This window comes from Miniopterus schreibersii, assembly GCF_964146895.1.
Source record: "Miniopterus schreibersii genome assembly, chromosome: 1".
NCBI lineage: Eukaryota > Metazoa > Chordata > Mammalia > Chiroptera > Miniopteridae > Miniopterus > Miniopterus schreibersii.
In genome coordinates this window covers 168,713,875-168,738,099 of record NC_138101.1, presented here as the reverse complement: position 1 = coordinate 168,738,099, position 24,225 = coordinate 168,713,875, and the positions used below count along the sequence as shown (strand labels likewise).

Below are 24,225 nucleotides of genomic sequence, written 5' to 3'. Positions count from 1 at the left end.
GCATCCGCTCCCGGCCCCACCCAAGAGCGGGACCCCCCGCGCATGGAGGAGGAGGAGATGTACCTGGAGCTCTACCTGGACCAGTGCGCCGCCCAGGTGAGCCGGGGACCTGCCACCCTGTCCCACCGTCGGGGTCCGCGTCCCGCCCAGTTGCAAAGTCCTCCGTGAAAGAGCTCTGCCTTCTTTACTCGTAAAACTCCTAGCGACGCGGAGAGATGGGCCTGATCACCTTCGTCTTTCAGTTGAAACATAGAAGCTTGGAGAGGTGAAATTATTTGCCTGAGGTTGCTAACCGGACCCCGAACCTGGCCTAGTGTGAATCCAAAGTGTGAATTGGAGGCACCTGTGGCTTCCTTCAGTTCGTGATTCTTAAGTGTTGTTTTGTTTAATTTAAAGACTCTTTAGAGTCAAGTGTTGTGGAAAAGAGAGGAAAGAGCCTTCAAAAAAAAGAAAAGCAAGAAAGCAACTTATTGGGGTCTGGGGAGGGGGGATTTTAAAGACAAGGATAGGACTGAGGTAGAGACAGTGACCTCCCATAGCTTTTAACACAGCAAAGGCGAGCCCACACAGGACAGGTTCTGGGAAAGATGAGTGAGTTATGGTTCTGTAAAAACCGTTTAAAAAAAAAGTTTCTTCAGCTGGGCCAGCATGGCTCAGTGGTTGAGCATCACCCTATGATCCAGGGGATCCAGTTCCTTTCCAGGCAGGGCACTTGCCTGAGTTGTGGGCTCGATCCCCAGCAGGGGGCGTGCAGGAGGCAGCCGATCAATGACTCTCATCATTGATGTTTCTCTCCCTCTCCCTTCCTCTTTCTGAAATCAATAAAGACATATTTTTTTAAAAAAGTTTCTTCAGATATAAGGTCAAGAATGCAGTGAATATGCTATCATAGATCCTCTGAGGTGTGTTCTTACAGATAAACTCAAGGTTCCATTGCCATAAAACATCCCCCTTAAAGATCTTGTTGCCATTCCCTTAAACACCTTAGTTTTTTAAATATATATATATTTATATATATATAATTTTTAAAATTTATTTCTATTTTTTATTGAATTTATTAGGGTGACATTGGTTAATAACATTATATAGGTTTCCGGTATACAGTACTATAATACATCATCTGTATATTGTATTGTGTGTTCACCACCCCAAGTCAAGTTTCCTTCCATCCCCATTTTAAATTCCTTGTTGAAGTTGTTTCCCTGGGTGAGAGCTTTGCCCCCTGCTAAAATACCACAGTGGGAAGAAGGGGGGAGACACTGACTTTTTGCAGATATCGGTGCTTTAGTGTAAATTGGCTGATGAGATCCTTTCCAGCCAGGACAGGAGAGACAAAGGAATCAGGGCTATCGTCCCTACCTCACTTTTCTTAGGGCCAGTCTGTGGGATGGGGTGGGGTGGGTGAGATGCAGGCTAATTACACAATTCAAAATGAAATAAGGTCAAAAATTGTATTTCAAGAGAATGCATGCATTCTTCTAAGTGTTTTCTTTGATCAATTAGTCACCCCTGCCATCTGCTGGGCTTGTAGTACCGGAGCAATTCAATAGGATCTGGCTAGTCATCTTATCTTAGTTGAAGTAGTTTTGTCACCAAAAAGATACAGAGATGAAGAGGTGTTTGTGACTATTCAGTTGTCAGAAGTAAGATCTAAGGGATAAGGTTATCCTGTGAGCAGTGCTCAAAATCTAGAATCTCAGCCTGCAACTTGGGTGAAGCAGGTGGTAATATATGTACCAAGGTAATCAATTTTTTTCACTAAAACTCCATGAATTTTACACTTGCTGCTTCCCTCGGTTACACACCTCATTCCCTCAGTTGACAGTAATGTAAGTGGAGCAGCCTTCCCTGAGCTGGAAATACAATAACCTTTTTCTATTGCAAATTCACAATAATTAGAACATTTTCTCATCTCTCCTTTGACTAGAAGGAATAGCAGTAAGTCCTCAGTGGAGTCCTGACTAGCACTCAAGCTGTATCTTAAACTCCTTTCACTTATTGTTCTATTTAAAGTATGAATGTAAAACTCAAAAAAGCCAAACTTTAAATTAACTAAAGTTTATAATCAATTTAAGGAGTAGAGTAAATTTGTTCTCTGCAAGCTACATGTAATTTAGAGCATGGTTGCTCAATCACCTCTATTACAAAATTGGATTTAGGGCGGCAACTTAGGACAAGCATTTTATGGAAAAATGCTTTTTCTGGATGCTAAGATATACTGTTCGGTTTCTATTAAGTGTGCTGTAACACTATAATAGAACTTCAGTGATACCTTGTGGAGAGAGACAGAGCATGAAGATCAGCTGTATTGGACTGCCCCTTATCCTGAACACATTGCCTGCTGGCCGAGGTGGTGTCCCATTGGTGTGACATGCTGTTCTTTTGTTGTGTTTTGTCTGTTTTGGAACGGCCTAGGATGACCTCGCCCCACCCGCGTTGCCCCTGCTCAGCCCAGTTGCACCGTATGACATCTACATATACAATTCATCCAATCCAGAGGCCGCGTTTAATTCACACCTTGAAAAAGTCAAAGAAACATCTGGTGGTTTCTCATCTGTGGATCTGAGCTTCCTACCAGATGAGCTTACCCAAGAAAACAGAGACCAGACTGTCATTAGAAGCAAGCATGAAATGGAAGAAGACTGTAAAACTCAAAGTCAGCCAGGTAGGCTGCTGTTAGCCAGCCAGCAGGACGTTGGCCTGGGCTTCAACAGCAGCAGTTCGTCAAGTTCCCACTCACACCCGCACCCTGCTGATGCTGACTCAGTCCAGCCACCTCCTGAGAAAACAGACTCCTTGCCTCTTGCGTCCATCACTCTCATGACGCCAATGACCCCTGTTTCGGAATGTTCTGAAATTGTTCCTCAACTACAGTAAGTTGCTTGTTGGGGTTTTTTAAATGGGTGATGCTTCTGGGTACATATTTTATATTCCTGAATGTGACGCAACTGATTTCAGGATAATAGTGTAAGGAAGAGAATTTCAGATTTTATTATTCTTTGTTTTATCAGTTCTTAATAGATTGTGGCTTTAGACAGTTCTGTTTTCTGTAAAATGAAGCACTAATTCAGGATTTCTTAGGAGGGGATTAAGAATATATATATTCTTGTCCAGTTGGTGTTGCTCAGTGGTTGAGCATCGACCTAGGATCCAGGAGATCGAGGTTCGATTTCCAGTCAGAGCACATGCCCGGGTTGCGGGCCCGATCTTCAGCAGGGGGCGTGCAGGAGGCAGCCGATCAATGACTCATCATTGATGCTTCTGTCTCTCCCTCTCCCTTCCTGTCTCTCAGAAATCAATAAAGACATTAAAAAAATAAAAAAATAAATAAATAAATAAATATATATATATATACACACATTCTTGAAAGATTGTATTTATACTAAGGCTCTGTAGTTGCTGAAAATTGTTGTTGGGGTTAGCTAAATGTAAAGAATATAAAGATGTAAACTTGAATTCATTTTGCAAATTGATTAGGAATTGTGCTCTCTATTTTGAGGCATAGTTTTGAAAAAGATTTAGAGCTTAATTTTAGTCAACTAGTCATAAAATTTTAGGAAAAGCTATTTTATTATAGTGCCTCTTTGGAATTTTTACATTTTACTAGGGACCATGTTACTATGTATTTCAAATTTAGAATAATTCTCCCTCTACCAAGTCACTAATATACAACCTATGAAATGAGGAAGTTAGTTTTAATTCTTTTTTACTTTTTATATCTAATATGATTTTCTAAGTTGACTTATTTCTTCAGGAATATAGTTTCTACTGCAAACCTTGCCTGCAAATTGGATCTGAAGAAAATAGCTTTGCATGCAAAAAATGCAGAATATAACCCAAAGGTAAAGTGTCTCAGAATTCCTTTCAACAATTAGCTTCCATTCAGATTTGTCTCTTTCATGTGATCAAGATATTGATGTATTCCTTTGTTTGTATTTCTTTAAAAGAACAAATTTGTGGGTGAAAAACTTTTGGCAACTTAAAAGGTTAATTGCCTCATTCTCTGTTTTGAAGTTCTAAAAAACGATCTCATTCTCTATGCTGGAGAAAACAGTAATTGAGCAATTCCCCAAAGTTAAGATCTTTCCCTTTTCATTCAGCAAGTTTTTTCAGTATGATTATTTTCAGCCTGAGTATGGGGGTGCTAGGTTTCTTAAAATTCTATCATATGTCTGGAAGTAATTTTCTCTAAATGTTGTCCCACCTAGCCGGCGCTTACGTATTTTTCCGGTTACAGTTTCTCCTTTGAGAAAGCTAAATTGTTTAAAGTGTCAAGTTCAAGCTTCTACTTATTAATGTAAGATTCAAGGATCCCCCCCCACACACACCCCTCTCAAAGTTTAATAAAATCTATTTTTTTCTTGTGTCCTGCTACGGACAGGCATCCCATTTTCAATGGTCTATTTACCTAGGAAATGGATTTGTTAATTCAACCAGCATTTAATGATTTGAAAGGCTCTGTACTTAGGAGTATAAAGGCAAGTAAGACCTGGGGAAAAGTTCACTGTCTTGGGTGGTAGAGGATTTATGGAGTTGGATGAAAAAGACCACATTAGTAGGAACCCAGAGGACCTTGCCAGCGTCTGCCCTTTACAGACTATGTGTGTTTGCTGTGGTGGTGTCGTGCTGACATCTGAATCCAAATGTTACCTGAATGTTAGCCGATTGCAATATCGCTCTCCTTTTTATATTTCATGCAGCTGGCTATGAGGACAGAAACACAACGAGATTCTTACAGTTGCCGCAATGACTGACCGCTAAAATGACTGAGCAATCAGCATTTTAAGCATATTTTATTCTCTACCATCCTCAGCTCTCCCCTCATTTTATTTTATTTTAAATATTTTTTATATTGGTTTCAGAGAGAGGAAAGGAGAGGGAGAGAGAGAGAAACATCAAGAGTCATTGATTGTCTGCCTCCTGCACGCCCCCGACTGGGGATCAAGCCCGAAACCCAGGCATGTGCCCTGACCCCTGACCCGGGATCAAACCGTGACCTCCTGGTTCATGGGTCGACACTCAACCACTGAGCCACGCCGGCCGGGCCCTCCCCTCATTTTATTTTAGGGTATAGGACCTATCCAACTTGGGCTTGACAGCCGAAGAAATTGTCTTGGCACTTAAGCTACCATAAGAATGTAACAAAATGAATAGCGGGTGAGATCACTATCTTTTTAGTAAACACCAGGAAATCACTATTAGGACTTGATCAGCTCTGTGTAGTTCTGACTCGGGGTTCTTTTACTATCTGCCAACACTCCAAATCTGAAATTGCTGGCCCCACCTTGGTCCTGTGGAGTAGCCCGGGCCCACAGAACTTGAAGTCTTGCCTAGTACCCAGGCCACTTTCTTTCCCAGTGTGATGGCGGGATAGGGGAGAAGGGGGTGTCTGCGTAGGCCCAGTAGGGAGAGCAGGTCCTTAAGGGACATGGCGCTGTGGCAGGCCAGTGGTTCTCAGCCCTCCCCTGCAGCAGCGCCACTCGGAGGGCTTGCCCCTGCTGCTGGCCTGTGGGCCACACTTTGAAAACTACTATGACAGGCCAGAACCTGACAGATCAGCTTTTCGTCATTCATCTTCAGCATGCCTATCAATATACATATTCCGTTCTTTGTTTTGGCTGCTCTTTAGTGCATTCTAGAGTCTGGCAAGCCTGTAGCATTCCTTTAATTTTTTTCAAAGATTCTTTGAAAGAAAAAGGAAGTGTTTCAAAGCAAAAAGCAGAGTCAGAGGAGGAGTGGTTTCAAACCTCACCTTTCACATTGCCTGCGGAATGTTGGAAGTTAAATAACCGCTTAGTTTCCCTGTGCACTAAATGGGCATAACAGTGGACTTCCCCGAGTCCTGTTATGAGGATAAATGAGAGAAAACCCGTAAAGCTCTTAGAATAGGGCCTGAAACACATCAGGCACTCAAACTTTAGCTTCACTGTTGTTATTTTTGCCTGTTTTTTTCTAAGTACATTTTAGAATCGTGACTCTTTGGTTGCTTAATCTTAATGTAGGCAGAATTGACCCAGACATTGTTTAGTTTTCCCACCCAATCTCAGTTTATTCAAGACTGTTTTCAGGTCCAGCTCAGCTTTTCAACTAGAGTGGTGTTAACTCTAGCAGAGGCTAATTCTGCTTTTGGCTTCTGTGTGTAGAGGTTTGCTGCTGTCATAATGAGGATCCGAGAGCCCAGGACAACAGCCCTCATATTTAGCTCTGGGAAAATGGTCTGCACAGGAGCCAAAAGGTATGAAGAACACCCCCGGCGCCTACAAGACAAGGAATTCAGTATGCAAAACAACGGAGGATAGCATTAATGTTCTAAAACACAGAGAAGCAAAATACTTGGCTAAAGAGTTAAGTTCGTGAAGTGCCAAATTTAGGGCTAAAAACATTCAGCCCCATAATGCTGACTTATATCCCACTTTACAGTCCCCTCTTAAACCGAGGGGGCTTCACTAGGCTGTTAAAACTTGTTTTTAAGGTGCATTAAAAAGAAAATAAGCTACCATGGTGATAAAGCCTGTTATACACCTGGGGATGTAGTTCTTGTGTATTTTCCACATTGCTGATAAATGGATAGGACTTTTTCAAGGAGGGGAATTAGACATTTCTTGACCATTAGCTTGAGCATTAGCTCAGGGGGCATCTCTTAAAAGGCTCATGGTCCGCAGACCTCATGGAGAGGCAGCCCTGTGCTGTGCTGAGTAGAACCTTTCACCCTGACACTGCAGTGGGGAGCTGCTGCTCCTCCCGAGCACTCAGGATGAGTAGCAAATTGTCTTCCTGAAAGGCTGTGCCAATTTCCCCTCATCCTAGAGATGTACTGAGTGTTCATTTTCTCCAGCGAACACTGGGTGTTAATATGTTTTATATTTGCCAAATTGATTGGCAAAGAGCTATGTTGTTTTAATGACATTTCCTTGGTTTACTAGTGTGACTAATTTTTCATAAGGATATAAACTGCCTACTTCCCCCCCCCCCCCAATATTCTTTGAAGATACTTAAGTATTTTCACCATTTTATACTGTGAATATTTTCCCCAGATTAATGTTAATGGTGTTTTATAACTTTTGGGTTTTATTTTTACACAATTTAATTTTTTGTGTGTATAGTCAGTCTATCCAATTTTTTCTTTACAATTTCAATGTTTGGATTCAAGCTTAGGAAGGCATTCCCCTTGTACAACATTATATAAATATTGACCTCCATATATTTTTCTGGCCTTTTTCAGGTCCTGCTTTGTATTGAGGAAGGGAAAGTGATGTTTTGATTCCTCTAGAGCTTTCTCTAGATGATGGAAATGTTCTATATCTGTTCTGTCCAATGTGGTAGCCCCTAGTCACATGTGCCTATTGAGCACCTGAAATATAGTTAATACAATAAAGGAATTGAATTCTTAATTTAGTTTTAGTTAATTTAAATTTTAATAGCCATGTGTAGCCAGTACTACCATATTGGGCAGAGCAGGTCTAGAATTTTATTTCAATGTAAGATAAATAATTTTTTTCAAGTGACAGTCAGTGCCCTGATACATTTATTGAAGAATCTATTCTTATTCCATCACCCTCACACACACACACCTGTTTTTACTAGTTAAGTTTTTTATACCTGTTTGAGCAAGTTTCTAGGCTTTTTCTTCTGTTGATCTGTGTATCCTTTGACCAAGAAATCTCCATTATTAAATCATTATTGGGCAACTCTGCAAAATATCTGCATATATTCATTTCAGCATTGTTTAAACCAGAGGAGAAACAAATCAAACATGCAGTAATAGAGGTTTGATTAGATCATAACATAAAATTGTATTTAGCCATTAAAATACACACATTTATATTGAGTTGGAAGGATAATCATATCGAGTTTAGTTTGGGGAGGGAAGAGCAGGCAACTAATTATAGGTTTATTATCCAACTTTCACTTTAAAATATGCTCATGTTACACACACTCATGAGTATCTTTCCCTATCTGAATTTATTTGGTTCCTAACATCTGACAGTGAAAGCTTGGATCATGAGTTCAGATAATAGGAGCTATTGCTACCCAAGTCAACCTGGTTCTTGAGTTTTGGATAGAGGTGTCAACATTTGGTTAGTATGAGAGATATCAGAATATCTCCACAAATTTATCAAACCTGTTCTCTTTAGTTGTAATAACCAGAGTTTGCATAGTGAGGGATGCCTGTGATTGCACAGGGAAAATGCAGAAGAGTCAAACTTATTAGTGGTTTCCACCACTGATGGTGACATGTCAAGGTTCTTAATGTATTTTCTAATGTTTGTTCAATAACACGTATGTAGTCTCTGTTAGTTTTTTGAGTGGAAATTTCTATGTGATAGTCACAACTAATATCCCAAGAAACTACATGGCTATGCAGATTCTTGAAATTTGATCTTATAGGCCCATGGCAAATGTAATGGGTCAATTAGGTGAAATGGCGCTTTTCAAAACGGAAACATTTTGTTTCACTGCTAACTTGGGGACATGCCTTGCTAGGGACATTTCGGGAGTTAGAAGTGGGTGAGGAGAATCAACGTGAAGTGAGGCGAAGTAGGTGAAGTAATTAATACAATTCTGGATTAATACGATTCAGATCCTTGCAGTGTTGTGAAGGATCCAGATAGGAAAGAGAATCGCGCACTTCCTTTGGTCCAGCAAACACGTTCCATCTGGCTTCTCTTTCGGGTGCTTCTGAGTTTCAGCTTAAAGATGGGGCTGACCCAGAAGAGAGGGTAGAGTTCACGTGATTCACCCACCAGGTGTTGCCCGTTTGGCAACCCCTGCCACTCGTTTTGTTTTGGCAGTAACCATTGAAAAGTACTGAGTGAAAACTAAAGCCTCAGATCTCAGGACTTCACGTTCTCCAACATGGATTTAGGGTTAGAGTAGGACAAACAGAACAAAGCCACAACGTTGGATCAATTTCTCGCTTTCTCATATTGAGTATGAGTTGAATGACAATTGTGTGAGAAAGCCTGAGCAAAATTGGGCAGGTTTTGAGGTATTTTCATATTTTTCTTAAAATATAATTTGCTCCATAAAGACCCAAGTCCTGACATCATGGGTCATGTCTGTGCCATTCCGTTGGCACGTATCTTCCTCATGTTGATGCATGTGCATGCATGTGTCCCTGTTTTTGTTGCTGCTGTTCCCGCCTAAATGGCACCCACTTTTACAGCAGATGGACGCTTCTAAAATTTCAGTGAGCATCACAATCACTGGAGGGCCCTGCATGTCTGAGGTGGGATCTGGGACTCTGCATTTCTAACAAGTTCTCAGGTGGTGGTGGAGGTGGTGCTGCTACTGGTTGAGGACACATTTTGAGAACCATTGAGATAGTTAATTTTATCTAAAAATCACTGAAAACAAGTAAAAAAAAATATCTTATTGTGATAGATGACAAATTAAGACAAAAGTCTGTCTATGGTTCAGTTCAACAACTGTACTTTGTACCTTACCTTTTACTGGGTGCCAGGGACAAGAGTAGAGGGCACAGGTCCTCATCCTGCACTTCTACGGGTTTATAGTATACACTGACAGACAAACATGGTTCAAATGGTGGATACGCAATCAGAGGAATGTGTGAATACAGCCCAGGTCATATGGAGGACGTGATGATTCGTCATCTTTAACCACATTTGCCCTCCCCAGTGAAGAGCAGTCTCGACTTGCAGCAAGAAAGTATGCTCGTGTGGTGCAGAAGCTTGGGTTCCCTGCCAGATTCCTCGATTTTAAAATTCAGAACATGGTTGGAAGCTGCGATGTGAGGTTCCCCATCAGGCTGGAAGGTTTGGTGCTAACCCATCAGCAATTCAGTAGGTATGATTGTTCTATAACTTAACTTTGCATTTACCGGCATATTAAAGTTGGATTATGGGCTGCTTTTACAATGTATTTTTTAGAGGAAGTATAATTTTTTTTTTTTTTTTTAGTAAAGGCACAATACATGGAAGGGTTAAGTTGCTATGCCTAAGTCCTCGTTGGTTACCATAAATGCCCAATCTTTTGAAATAATGGTTCTTAAATTAAATTGAGTAGTAAGCACCTGGACAGCTTATTAAAACACATTCCTGGCTGGACTGCAGCACCAGAGGTTTTTGAAGCTCTGACAAGCTCACGGGTGATGCCAATGCTGCCCGACAGTGGCCCACTGGATTTCTAAGACAGTACACCTGGGTGGGGGCGACAGCAACAGAGGGAAGAGGAGGGGTGTGCGGTGGGGTAGGCAGGTCGGAAGGGGCTGGTAGCTGGTCAGGGGAGAAGGGCTTGAAGAGAAGGTGAGAAAAGAATGGTCACAGCATATTCTGTGACAGTAATCCCATCTAGTTTTTGTCCTGTTGGGTCAATTGAAGAGGGGTGTGTGTGTGTGTGTGTGTGTGTGTGTGTGTCCCAGCAGAGTTTCTTCTTTAGTGTGCTCAGATCCCTAGGGTAGTAGCTCCAGCCTACCTGGCTCCTTTAAAGGTAACTTTCCATCTCAGCAAATGCTGCTGCTCCCGCTCCTCCTCCCCCTCTTCCCCTCTGCCCCCCCTTTCACTACGTTGGTGCTTCTCCCATCCACCTCAGCGATGGAGGTTCACTGATCAACACCGAGTCTCCCTGCCCCTTGGGATACACTCTTGGGCCTGGTACTTGAACTGGCCTAGAATCGCAGGTGCTCTTGATCTAGCTTGAACTGAAGTCCTTTCACTCCAACACTTTTCCTCCTCTTTGCCTTTGGGCCATCATTCTGCTTAATAGAGCTTGGGGGTCATAGCTGCACTTTCTCTAACATTTGTTAGCTTTCTTTTGAGACGTGATCTGAAAAGAAGTTTAAAGTTACCTTGTTTTCCCCTAACATTTAAAAATGTTTAGTTCATTCTGAGATTTCGGTTTTATAATATTCTTCAGGCAACGTTTCTTTCCCCCTTGATTGTATTTTCTGTTTTCCTCTCACCGATTTTTTTCAACATATGCTTATTGAGTGTCCATGTACTCACTGAGCTCATCGGGAAGGGCCCTCCCCCCACCATGCAAGACATTGCCTCTTTAGGTATCTTTTCTTTCTTCACTCTTGTGATAATTTGTAGACTCATAGTAAAACCTTCCTGTTTAAGAGTTTCTCAACACATGAGCCATCTTATCTCCCAGATTCTCAACCATGGGCCTCCAGTCTGTCTTTCTCTGAACCAACTTTTCTGAATATATAAAGATCTCTGCCTGAATTCTAATTAGATGTAGCATTCCCCTTTCTGGCCAGTTAGGGCTCTAAGATGATGCAGGCGAATCCTCCTAAGTTTCATTTCATCTCTTTTTCACCAACATTGCAGCTCAGATTTGAATCTAGAGTAGGAGTGGCCCTTGCCACTAGGTCTGCCTTCTGAAAGATAAAAGTGCCAGCAGGGCAAGAAGAGAATTCATCAGATGCACTGCTTTTAGCCACTCGGAATGGGACTTCCACTGTTCCATCTTCCTTCTGAGCCAGTTTTATGATCTCATCCCTTTTTTTATTTTAATTTGGCGAGGAAGCCTGCTTTGTATTCCCACAGCTATCTCCTCCTTGCCTCTCCCAAATGTTCTCCACCCGGCTCCATCCTTAGGTTATGGATTACAACTCAGTGTGTTATTTGTGACATTGGGGCACTCTTTTTCCAGCAGGTTTTATCTTTAAAATGATCTTTAATTGCATGTAGCCCTGTGGGGAACCATGGCACATATCAGTTCAGATTATCAGATCAAGTGTGCCTTACGTTAAAACCTCAGGTTCATTTGACTTCCCAGGTTCTACAAATTTGCATTTATCAGCATTTGATAATACTGATATCTTCCTTGCTACTGGAACCTTCTCCATCGATCTTCCTATGCTATAATTGTTTTCCCTGAGCACTTCTCTCCCTTCTCTTAGATTTTAAAGTCAAAGGTATCCCAGTAATATTTCTTAAATGAGTGAAACCTAGGCGGCTCCTATAAAGCAGATGCTACAGTGACAATGACAATCAACGCAGCCATGGTCTCTTGCCTCGTGGAGTTCACTGTCTGAAGGGGAAGACACACCAACCAAAGACAATAATGAAATATGGTAACTATGAAGGATGACTCCTCCCCTTGGAGCGCCTGGGTACCATCAAACGGGGTAACGTAATTGGGGAGGTGTGGTGATCAAGGAAGACTTCTGAAGGGAGGTGACATTTACCTGAGACTTGAACAATAAGTCAAATCTGGGGTGGCCAAGAGGGGTCGTTGTTGTTCTCAGCCCTCATCTCCATCTCTAACCAAAACCTCTCTTTCCTTTTTCTACCTCAACCTTCTCTTGACACTGAGGCAGAGCATAAAGTAAGTCTTCAATCCGAACATTATGGTGCCGGCCCCTTAAAAACTATGGCTCTGAAAGGCAAATGCAGTTCACCATCATTTAGATGCTTTTGTTTTTTCTTTCCCCTCTTGGAGTCCTAAGATTCAGCTGGAAAATCAAATGGAAACATTCCTTCTGTGCCCCAGCCTCCCTTTCTAGTTCCCATGGGCTTTCCAAGGCTCCAGCTGGTGTCACTGTCTTGCGGGTGGGAAAGTGGCCAGTGGGCAGAGGCTGGCCAGGCTGTCTGCAGCAGGGCAGAGTGACGTGGGACCACCACAGCACCCTCCCTACACCTCAGAAGGGCGCCCTGTGACGTCTCCTTCTGGTCCAGTCGGAGGGTTCACGTCTGTTGTTGGATGGGTGTTTGCAGAACTGAATGGAGCTTTTCACGTCGTCTGGACTCTCCTTAAGTGCAGTCATCCATGTGCATCCTAATGTTCCATTTCTCGGAGGTCTCTTTTGCTTATATCTGTTCTCCGTTAGCCATTGTTTTGAGAATAGTTTTCTTTTATCAGCTTCCCCTTTCTGACTTCTCTTTTGTAAGCTTCCCAGGCTTCTCCAGTTCTCTCCTCCTCTATGCTGGAGTGTGGAGACCCAGTTCTTAGCCCTTTGCTCCACAGAGCAGCTGGTTTACTATTTAGTGGTAAGTTTCAATAAGTTACTGTGTGTAGGAACAAATCCTGCATTTTTAAAACTTGGGATAGTTTAATTTTCTTTCTTTATACAGTATTCATCCAAAGACAAATTACAGTGGTTTAGAAAACTTTTTAGGTTCTAGCTGCTAAAAATGTTAACTTTATCAGTTTGTAAGTGCATAAAAAATATGCTCATTATTGGGGGAACTTGGAAAATTTAGAAAATGTGTTTATGTATTTTTGTTGACAGACTTTTTTCTGAAAGATGATGAACATTTAACCAACAAGATCTTAATACTTTAAATCTGATGCCTTAAGTTACCTTCATTTCTAATAGCTTAGGATGACATGTACTTGAAAAAAATATCGTGGCCCAAAATGAATTCTGTTCTCAACTGGCCAAGAAATGACCTAGCATACCCAAGACTACTTATTAAGATGGCCAAAAGGTTTTTGGCAAAACAATTTTTAAAAACTGCTTTAATATTTAGCTTTAATATATACAGGGTCTCAAATATTATGGGAAAGTAGTTGAATAGTGCTATTTTTAACTTTTTCCTTTTTTATCTTAACAGTTATGAACCTGAACTGTTTCCTGGCCTCATTTATAGAATGGTAAAGCCACGGATTGTGCTGCTTATCTTCGTATCTGGAAAAGTTGTGTTGACAGGTAAGTTCTAAAGTTATTTTCTGACTTTCTAAAATTCAGTAGCTCTGTGTGTGCTTTGTTTTTCCTTTTAAATAGCTTTGTTCACCATTATAAAGTAATTCTTATTATAGAACACCTGGGGCAAAGAAAAGTAGGAAGGAATATAACTTCACCCATCAGTCCCAGCGCCCAAAACAATGTAACCTTTTCATGTTTTTCTGTCATTTTGACATATATATTCATCTTTACATCCTGCCTTTTTATTAACCATTGTTAACACATGTACCTTAAACTCCTTGTTACAAACTCTTTATGGAGGCTTTTAATGGCTGCACAGTGTTCTCCCAAAGGGGTCAGCAAACCTTTTTCTGAAAAGGGCCAAATACTAAACATTTTAGGCTTTGCTGGCCGTTGGGTCTCTGTCGCCATAACTGAACTCTACAGTTGTTGTGCCAAGGTAGCTATGGGCATTACATGAAGGAAAGGGCTCTGAAATGTGACTTTAACATAATTCATACAATTTACATGTGTCATGTAATATTCTTCTTCTTTCTAAAAAAATATAAAACTTATTCTTAGCTCCCAGGCTGTACCAAAACGGGCAACAGGCTAGATTTAGCCAGCAGGCTTAACTTTCCTGACCTCTGTTCCAACATGTTATTTTAAATGTTCCTTCTTTGTTTGCTGCCTATAAATGGCACAAACATTTGGCTATTTTTATGTGTAAGGAAGTATTTTATTGTGGATGCTCAGAAATGGAATTTTTGTCTAAGGATATGGCCATTTTTAAGGTTCTTGGAACAAATTACCAAATTGTTTTTGAAGGGATCATACAATACAGTTCTTCTATATCATATGTTCCTACCAGCAGTGTATAGAAGCATGTTTTAAAAACCCTCAGCAGCATGAAAAAAGAAAACAGCATAAAAGAAAGCTTTCTTTTTACAAGTGGAAATTATCTCACTGCTTTAACCTCACTGGTAATCAGAAATAGAAATTGATCACTTTTACTATATCCAATAAAGATAACTTTATCTTTTGTAAATAGTGGGTACATAACTTATTCCTTTTGTCTACTTTTATTAGTTTTCCCCCCTAAGGATTTGTATGAGTTTACCGTAATGTTAAAAATAATTACTCTTTGTTATATTTGTGACTTTTTTCCAGCTGACTTATATTTACATAAAGAAGGGTTTTTTAAATTCTTGAAGTAAGTAGTTGAGACTCCTTTTTCTATACATTCTACTGAAGTTTGCTATTTTTGTCTGACTTTTTACACATTTTACTCTTCTCTACCAAAATGAATGCCAAGTTTGTATGGCATGAGCGAAAGTGATCTCCACATTCCATCCCTAAACAGCTAGTCAGCCATCTGAACGCTACCCAGTCTTCCCTCATTAATTTGTGATGACTCCTTTGACCTTTATTTTTATACATGGGTCTGTTCTCTAGTTCTGCCTTTGCTCCAGAATTATGCTATGATAATCCTGTTGTGTTTATACTCCTGTGCTGTAAATGTGCTTTAATTCTAATGGTCTCTATATCTGATAGAGCCAGTTTTCTCTCATTGCTTCTCTTTTTATATTTCTTTCCTCCTCTTCAATATGCTTCCAAATAAACTTTAGAATTTTATAAAGTCTAACTCTATCTTTAAAAAAAAGTGAGATTTTTACACTACTTAATTAATTTGAGAAAAATTGATAAAGCTATCTCTCAGCATCTAGCAACACGGAATGTCTGTTCCTAAGTCGTCTTTTATAATTCCCAGTACAGTTTCGTAGTGTGCTTTTCTCTAAGAAATAATGACTGTGTCTTCAAAGTGGGGAAAGCCTGTTTGGAATTCAAGAACTTTTTGAATACAGCAAAGTTACAATTCCTCAGATGCCACCAATACAGAATCTAAAATAATTAAGATCTTGTAGTGACTGACAAAGTTTACCTCTGTATGTCCTAAAGGAAGCCTGCCAAGTAAATTGAATAGAATTGGAGGTCAGTGTATACCCTATTTAAGGAAATAAACTTTTCAAGACCTTTGGAAGAATACTTTCATATATATGCTATGTGCCATTAGAAATCAGTCTTATTAAAAGAGCAAATTGTCAAGTATAGGCTGCTTCTATTGTAGGTATACAAACAAAAGTTTCTTTAAATATTCTTAATTCAGACCAGCTTTCCCACTTGCCCCAAATTAAAAGGAAGAAAAATTTTTATGTACACATTTGCTAGAAGTTACAAATCACAAAAGCAAAGGATTGCCATCATGCAATACTGACAACCATGCAACGCACTTGCCTTAAAATTTGTTAACGCATTCAGCACATAGACTAGGCAAAGCTAAATTTCTTCATTCTTGCAAAACATAGGTCACTTTGTGGCCAGGGGAATGAGATGTATTAATTAAAGTCCACGTTTCTGCTTATATTGTGAAATAAAAGCCAGTCAATGTCTTACGGTATAGCTAGGATCTGCTGGAATAATATACAATGAACGGCAAATATGTCAATTTTGACTTCTAAGCTAAGACATAATAATAGAGTTAACATAGGTTGGGCACTCAGGTGTGAGGCGCTGTGCTAAGGGCTTTTATGTGGGTTCTAGTTAAGTCTGTGAGGTTGTACAATGGAGAAGTTAAGTAACCTTAACAATGTCAAATAGCTGTATGTGCTACAGCCCAGGTGGGAATCTGAGCAGCCTGCCTGCAGAGCCCATCGTCTTCATGTCCTCGCCCTGTCCCCCAGCTCTTTAGATGTCCATGGAGACGCCTGTGTGGTCTTTTGTGCACCTTTCTAATCCTCCTTGTCAGCTGGAGAAATGATAAATACTCTCGTGGTGGGAGAGGCAGCAGGTGTGGTGGCCAAGAGGATGGGCTGTGCAGGCCAACTGTCCAGTTTGAATCCAGGCCTTACCATTTATTTATTGGCTCTGGGACCTTGGGTGAGTTTAAGTTCTCCACCTTGATTTCCACATACACAAAGTGCAGGTGGCCACAGAAGCTGCCTGCTTTGTGAGGAAACAAAAACAGTGCCTGGCATAGGTAAGCATAGTATGAACATTAGCTATTTTTCCTCGGTGAAAGCCCACTCCCCTTGCTTTTTTTCCCTAGCATTGAGAAAGACTGGAGTTTTGCTGTGATGCCTTGCCCTGATGATAGGAATATGAAATCTAAAGAGGCTTTAGTTAAATGCTTCGCGTTTACTTATTTCCCTCCAGCGTAGAGAGCTAAGAAGTTGGGTTGTTGTTACCCAGGGTCCGTCTCAATCAGCTAGATGTCAGTGGTTCTTGGAAAAGAGCAGGTCAGAGAGCAGAGTAAAAATGGCAAGACTGGTTTGATTAGTTACTAAGCCAGCGAGAACAGACTATTCCTGTCAATCATTATTGGTAATGTCCCACTAATATACTGTAAAATGCATACCTTTAGAGGTTTAATACTGTTTTTCATACACACACACACACACATACACACACACGATATCACTTGGGAAAATAAGATATGTATTTATAGTTTAGTGTAAGACTAGAATTAGAAAATCCAAGTAATATTGGAAATTGATATTTGGGCTGCCTACGGGGTAGGGAAAGCTTACAAACTCTTATTGACAGATGATAGATCTTTAATAAACTTTAAGTGCCTACCGTACACATTTCAGCAGCTGAGGATATAAAAGAGTATAACACACTCCCCATCTGGCAGGAATCAAGCCCTGTGAAGGAGACATATAAACAAATGATGGTCCATGTGTCCTTTGACCAGCCATCCTAACTCCCCTAACCCTGAAGTACATTCTTCTAGAGCAATAAAATGGCTTAGGTTTTTTTTTAATGGCTTAGCTTTTGTAAAACGTTAAGGTTCAAAAAGGACTTCTTCCAAACCTTCCCTCACTTAACTCTTGATAACAACCCTTTGAGAAAGGCTACTGTCCTTATTTTATAGGTAAGGAAACAGAAACTCAGAAGGTAAACAATTTGCCTGTGATTTCAGAGCTAGTTAGTGGTAGAACTGCCTTTTGAGCTCATGTCATTTGCTCTCAAAGCCAGTTTTTTTCTCCAGTGCACCAGCCACAGAATTTCCACCTCAGTCCCCAAGTTTAGGAATGGTGTTTACCCCAAAGTGGTGGTCATTAGAACTGAAGGAAAGGTCTGGTAAGTTTTGCTTAAAAGGCAATGGTCATCTAATCAGAGTCTGGCGCTACAAATTGGGATGTTTGATTATTGATTAGTTATTAAAAGGAGTATGGGGCCAATTTAGGGTCCCTTAAAAGTTGTTTTTTTGCTGTTTATATATTTTTTAATTATAGTTGACAAACAGTATTGTATTAGTTTCAGGTATACAACATAGTCATTAGACATTGGTATGTTATGAAGCGATCACCATAATAAGTCTAGTACCCATCTGGTACCGTACATAGTTATTACAATAATATTGACTCTCTTCCCTATGCTGTACTTTACATCCTCATGATTGTTTTTATAACTCGCAATTTGTACTTCCTAATCCCTTTCACCTTTTTCACTCATCCCCCGACACCCTCCCATCTGGCAACCATTAGTTTCTGTATCTGTGAGTTTGTTTCTGTTGTTTGCTTATTTTGTGTTTTAGATTCCACATATAAGTGAAACCATATGGTATTTGTCTTCCTCTGTCTGACTTAATTTCATTTAGCATAATACTCTCAGGTCCATCCATGATGTCTCAAATGGCAAGATTTCGTTCTTTTTTATGGCTGAGTAATAATATTTTATTGTATATATGTACCTCATCAGTGGACACCTGGGTTGCTTCCGTAGCTTGGCAATTGCAAATAATGCTGCAATGAACATAAGGGTGCATATATCTTTTTGAATCAGTGTTTTAGATTTCTTCAGATAAATACCCAGAAGTGGACTTGCTGGGTTACATGGTAGTTCTATTTTTAATTTTTTGAGGAACCTCCATGCTGTTTTCCACAGTGGCTTTATCAATTTACAATCCCACCAACAGTATACTAGGGATCCCTCTTCTCCACATCCTCGCCAACACTTATTTGTTGATTTATTGATAATAGCCATTCTGGCAGGTGTGAGGTAATATCTCATTGTAGTTTTTATTTGCATTTCCCTTATGACTAGTGATGTTGAGCATCTTTTCATGTGTCTGTTGGGCACCTGTATGTCCTCTTTGTAGAATATCTATATTTTCTGCCCATTTTTAAATAGGATTGTTGGCTTTTTTGATATTGAGCTGTATGAGTTCTCTATATATTTTGGATATTTACCCCTTCTTGGATATGTTATTTACAAATATCTCTCCCATTCCATGGGTTGCCTTCTTGTTTGTTTTTTGATGTCTGTTCTTATTTATTTGTTACTCTTAGAAAATCTCATTTTTGACTGGGTTCAGAGGTAGAAGCCCTCAGAGAGGAAGCCTACGCCTCTTGGCAATCTGTTCCTGGCATTTTTGTTTGGGCTCCTTCACTCTCTTAGCCAAAAGTTTAACATATTCCATGGTCTCTTCCTTATTTTTTTTCAAGCCCTATTTCTTCAGAGCAATAGGTTGGTGTTTGTGTTGCAGGTCATGTGGAGTAACAAGATGCTGAATCTCTGGTGCTTTGGTCTTATGTTTCTTACCTTCTTTGTTTAGGGCTTTCTCACAACATATTGGTGGGTGCCATCTTCTGTAGAGAGATTGAAAAGTTTGTGGGTTCTGCTAGCTCTTTTGGGCCCCCAGTGGCAAGGCATAGCAGTATCATTGAGAATAGGAATGTCTTTCTCCCTTTTTTACAATGACCAAGTTGAGAACACAGATTGGCATCCACAATGCAACTCTGAACAGATTTGTGCTTTGTCCAGTCCTCCTTGGGCTATAACAGGGATGCCCCTTACTTGGCAGCAGGTGGACACGGCCATGTGTCAAGACACCATGCCTGCATCATAGGGAAACCTCTGTCATTCCCACTGCCAATTCGAGCCATATAACCCCTCCATTCTTCACCCAGAGCGTCAGCAGCAACTTCTGTGGCCATACACTTCTCATAAAAGATACAGAGTTTGCATTCATTGTCCACTTCAGTGAGTTTCTGGCAGCCAGTGGCTGGGAGAGAGATGTCCAGCTGCTTCCTGAAGCAGCCGACTGCCTCTGAGGCACCATGAAAAATAGGGTTGCCTTTTTTGTTGTTGTTGGTTTCCTTTGTGGAGCCAAAGTTCTATGGTTTCAGGTCTTATATTTTAAGTGTTTGATTCATTTTGAGCTTATTCTTGTGTATGGTGTAAGAAAGTGGTCTGTCTTCATTTTTTTGCATGTGTCTGTCTAGTTTTCCCAACACCATTTACTGAAGAGACTGTCTTGACCCCAGTGTATATTCTTGCCTCCTTTGTCATAGATTAATTGACCCATATGGGTGAATTTATTTATGGGCTCTCTATTCTGTTCCATTGATCTATGTGCCTGTTTTTATGCCAATACCATGCAGTTTTGATTACTAAAGCCTTGTAGTATAGTTTGATATCAAGTAGCATGATACCTCCAACATTGCTCTTCTTTCTCAAGATTGCTGTGACTTTTTGGGGTCTTTTGTGGTTCCATAGAAATTTTAGGATTATTTGTTCTCGTTCTGTGAAAAGTGCCATTGATATTTTGATAGGGATTGCATTGAAACTGTAGATTGCTTTGGGTTCCCTTACAATTTTGATGCCAGTAATTTCACTGAGGAAACATTCCACTAAATTGACCAAATCTGCTCATTTTAACATCCAGTTACAAATCCTGGCAATGTTTATTTGATGACTTTGGTGCAAAAGAAGGACCACTGGATACATGAGATCTTCTCCCATGGCTGGTATTCATTATTCAAGGGAACTTCACCTTCTTGGGCCCCAGTATTCCCACACATGCAGTGAAGAAATTGTCCTAAACAATCTCCCTAAAGCCCTTTGTTCTAAAGGTTTCCTATAATATAAAACAACGCTCACTCTCAGTGCCTGGTCCCTCTTGGGTGATAGGTGTTTTCTGCTCCCCAGGGGATACCAGAATGTTACAGTCTTTGGGCTTGAATGCAGTGCTCTTAGGTATGATTTTTTCTTTCAAGTGTTATGATAAAACTGAAGTGTATAATTATCCAAAGTTCTGGACCTAGACACTGTTCCTCAATGAAATGTAAAAAGAACCTTACTTTGGTATTTTTGGGGGTGGGGAGTGGGAGTGGGTCTGCTAACTATACTTCACTGTCTCCTAACAAGAAGGCTGTTCCATTCAAATGTATTTAGAAGCCAGAAAAGTCCATCAAACCAGAGGCAGGGAGGGTTTTATTTTGTTATTTTAATATATTGGTGTTTTATTTTATTTTTATTTTATTTTATTTATTTCATATTTTATTTTATTTATATTTTATTTTATTTTAATTTTTATTGTTTTACTCACTTTTCCCCCGCCCAGTTTCTTAGGGTTCTAAAACTTTTTTAAAAATTTATCTTTATTGTTGAAAGCATTACAGATATCCCTTTCTTCCCTCATTGATCCCCTCTACCCTGCATCCACCCCACCCCCAGGCCTTCCCCATACAAATGTTTGTGTCCATAGGTTACGCATATAAGCATATAAGTTCTTTGCTCAATCTCTCCCCACCCACTCCCCCACCCCTGCCTTCCCTCTGAGATCCCTCAGTCTGTTCCATGCTTCTATGTCTCTGGGTCTATTTTGTTTATCAGTTTATTTCATTTATTCCACATATGAGTGAGATCATGTGGTATTTATCTTTCTCTAACTGGCTTATTTCATTTAGCATAATACTCTCTAGTTTTTTAATATATTGTTTTTTAATATATTGGTGTTTTATTTCTTCCCCAACTCATTCTTTGGTTTCTACACAACCATTCTCTTTAGAAACTAAAATTTTAGTGCTGTAACAAAAATCTGCTGAGGTTACGGGGTTTCTCCTACCCCAAAGGTACATAGTTTCTGTTATCTGTGTCAATAACTCCCTCTCCTCCCTACCCCTCATCTTTGAGGGTGGAGACTCACAGATAGTAAACTCCTTGGCAGTGAATACATAACTTTTCCCCCTTACCTCTCAAAAATAATTTAAGCTCATAAAGACTTCATCTTTGATTCTTTAAAAACATTTAAAAATTGTTATTGAAGTAGAATTCACATAAAGTGAACAATTCAGTGGCATTTAGTACATTCACAATGTTGTACAACCACCACCTCTGTCTAGTTACAAAACATTTCCATTACTCCAAAATAAAATCCTGTATCATTAAGCAGTTTCCTCCCATTCTCCCTTCCACTAGCCCCTGGTTGCCAATGTGTATTCTGTTTCTGGATTTATCTATTCTGGTTACTTCATATAAACAGAATCATACAATATGTGACCTTTTGTGTCTGGCTTCTTTCAGTTAGTTTTTGAGGTTCATCGGCATTGTAGCCTTTATCAGTATTTAATTCCTATTTATGGCTGAATAATATTCCATTGTATATATACCACAGTTTGTACATCCATTCATCTGTTGATATACACTCAGGTTGTTTCCCTTCTTGGCTGTTTTGAATAGTGCTGCAATCAACGGGAGTCTACATGTGTGTTATCTGAGTACCTGTTTTCAGTTTGGTCAGGGGGATATATACCCAGGATTGGAACTGCCAGGTCATGTGGTAATTCTTATTTTAACTTTTTTGAGGAACCACCAAACTGTTTCTATAGCAGCTGAACCATTTTACGTTCCCATCAGCAATGTATGAGGGTTCCTATTTCTACAAATCCTTACCAACATTTGCCATTTTCCTTTTTCCCCCCATTTTTAAAATTATAGCCCATCTTTGGTTCTGAACCCTGATTTCTACCTGCTTCTCAAATCCGGTGATCCTCTTTTGGGTAATTCCCTGAGATAAGTCCTGTAATTAAACCAGATAGCCACTTCTCAGAGGTTATTTCTGCTCTTACTGAGCCTTCCTCCTCCCTAACTTTGTAGCTCCCAAGGAAGCCTTTATCAACGTAAGCTATTTTCCATTCCTCTTCATGCTAAATTTTTATATTTCTTTCATTAATCTCCTTGCCTCCTTCCCACAATAATTTCCTGATTAGCTGACAGCTCCATATACACGAGTAATGCCAGGGCATAATCCTTAGTTCAGTGTGCCTGCATAGCTTTGAAGTTAGTGGTGGTTGGTGGTGGTGAGAGATTAGTAGGGACTGAATGACTATCTCTCAAGGGCAGGCACCATGTCTAATTCATGGTTTTATCCCTTTAACTGTTAGAGCAGTTTGTTATCATTAAAGATCTCTGGAAATTTAAGATTCTTAGGGGTGACAGTGGTACAATTTTTTCCTCTAATAATCCCTTCCCATACACTGACATTTAAAACTTTAGCTCCAGTTTATCTCACTCTGTTAGTCAACAACATTAGGGAATCACAATGTTAACTAGGGATAAATGGATCAAAGGAAATCCCTTTTGCTGGTAGCTAGACGCCTACAGGTGCTGATGAAGGTCATGTCCTGGGGTTATATTCAAGGCACACTTAGAAATAACATTCCTTATTTCATACTGAGCTTTATGTGGCTAACGATGATGTGATATGCCCACAGTAGAAGTACTAGAAAACTCTGCTCTAGGGTGTATCTTTGTGGATGTCATCACCAAATTCTGTTTTTATCAGCAATAAATGTCACTTCTCAGGTACACCTAAAGATATGTCATCATATTAAAAGTTATTGGAGATGACAATTAAATTTTAGTCTTAAGAAAATTTTGAAATTGTTCTTAAAGATTATATAAAATTGAATTTCTTTACAGGTGCCAAAGAACGTTCTGAGATCTATGAAGCATTTGAAAACATCTATCCCATTCTAAAGGGTTTTAAAAAAGCCTGAGTATATCATTCAACATCTCACAGTATATTGGTTTGAGTATGTGCCCAGCACAGAAACAGCTGGATTTTTCTACCTTTAATTGTAGATGTTCCATACACATTTTGACTTTACTTATTAAAAGGTGATTCTATGTGAGTAACCATGCCTAAGAAATGAAAACTTCTTATTCAAAACGACTCTTGTGCGTTATTTTAAAAACTGAACAAGTAAACTTATTTCAGAATGTGAGAGATTTAGGGCCTCGCTAAAATGATTTTGTAGCATCATTAAAATTTGATGCTCTGCTCTTGTTAAAGATGTAGTGCATAATGTGTCCTCTGGAAATGCATGATGATATATAGACATTTCAAATAACTGCATAAAATCTAGCAGGATAGAAATCAGTGTGTATTTTTTTGCCTTTTAAAATATTGAGTAGATGATCTTAGCTATTAGGTACATGCACTGTGAAGGATCCTGTCAGAATACAAATGAAACATGAAAGTCTGAAACCTTAAGAAAAATCACATTTTTTGTTGTTGTTTGAAATTATCAAAGAAATGTACTTCTCTCACTTAAAAATAAATCTTCAACTTTCAAGAACCATTCAGGTTTAGTGTAAGCTCTGTTTTGAAACAGTATGGGGAATTTTTGTTTTTTGTGTGCCTTTGTAATCCCATGTAAAACAGACCAGATAAAACTAAGAGGATGGAGCAAAGGGTTTAGCATTTGGGTTTAATCATGGGCATTTGATGGAGACGTGCATTTGTTAACCTTAACAGGGAGGAAGAGGCTAACTTG

At 39.7% G+C, this 24,225-nt stretch overlaps 1 protein-coding gene and 1 pseudogene across 2 annotated transcripts; one reads left to right on the top strand and one right to left on the bottom strand.

Moving 5' to 3' along the window:
- Nucleotides 1-42: 42 nt before the first annotated feature.
- Nucleotides 43-23,445, top strand: TBPL2 (TATA-box binding protein like 2; the record flags this gene model as incomplete). Its single annotated transcript, XM_081148681.1, has 7 exons — nt 43-96; nt 2,416-2,873; nt 3,755-3,842; nt 6,144-6,235; nt 9,640-9,807; nt 13,527-13,621; nt 23,369-23,445. The coding sequence occupies 7 exons, from the start codon at nt 43-45 to the stop codon at nt 23,443-23,445; spliced, it is 1,032 nt and encodes a 343-aa protein (XP_081004807.1).
- On the bottom strand, nt 19,110-22,352 carry LOC308564600 (small ribosomal subunit protein eS6 pseudogene; annotated as a pseudogene). The gene is made up of 2 exons: nt 22,340-22,352; nt 19,110-19,712 (listed from the first exon to the last, which is right to left on the bottom strand). The product of its transcript is annotated as a small ribosomal subunit protein eS6 pseudogene (transcript).
- Nucleotides 23,446-24,225: the final 780 nt, after the last annotated feature.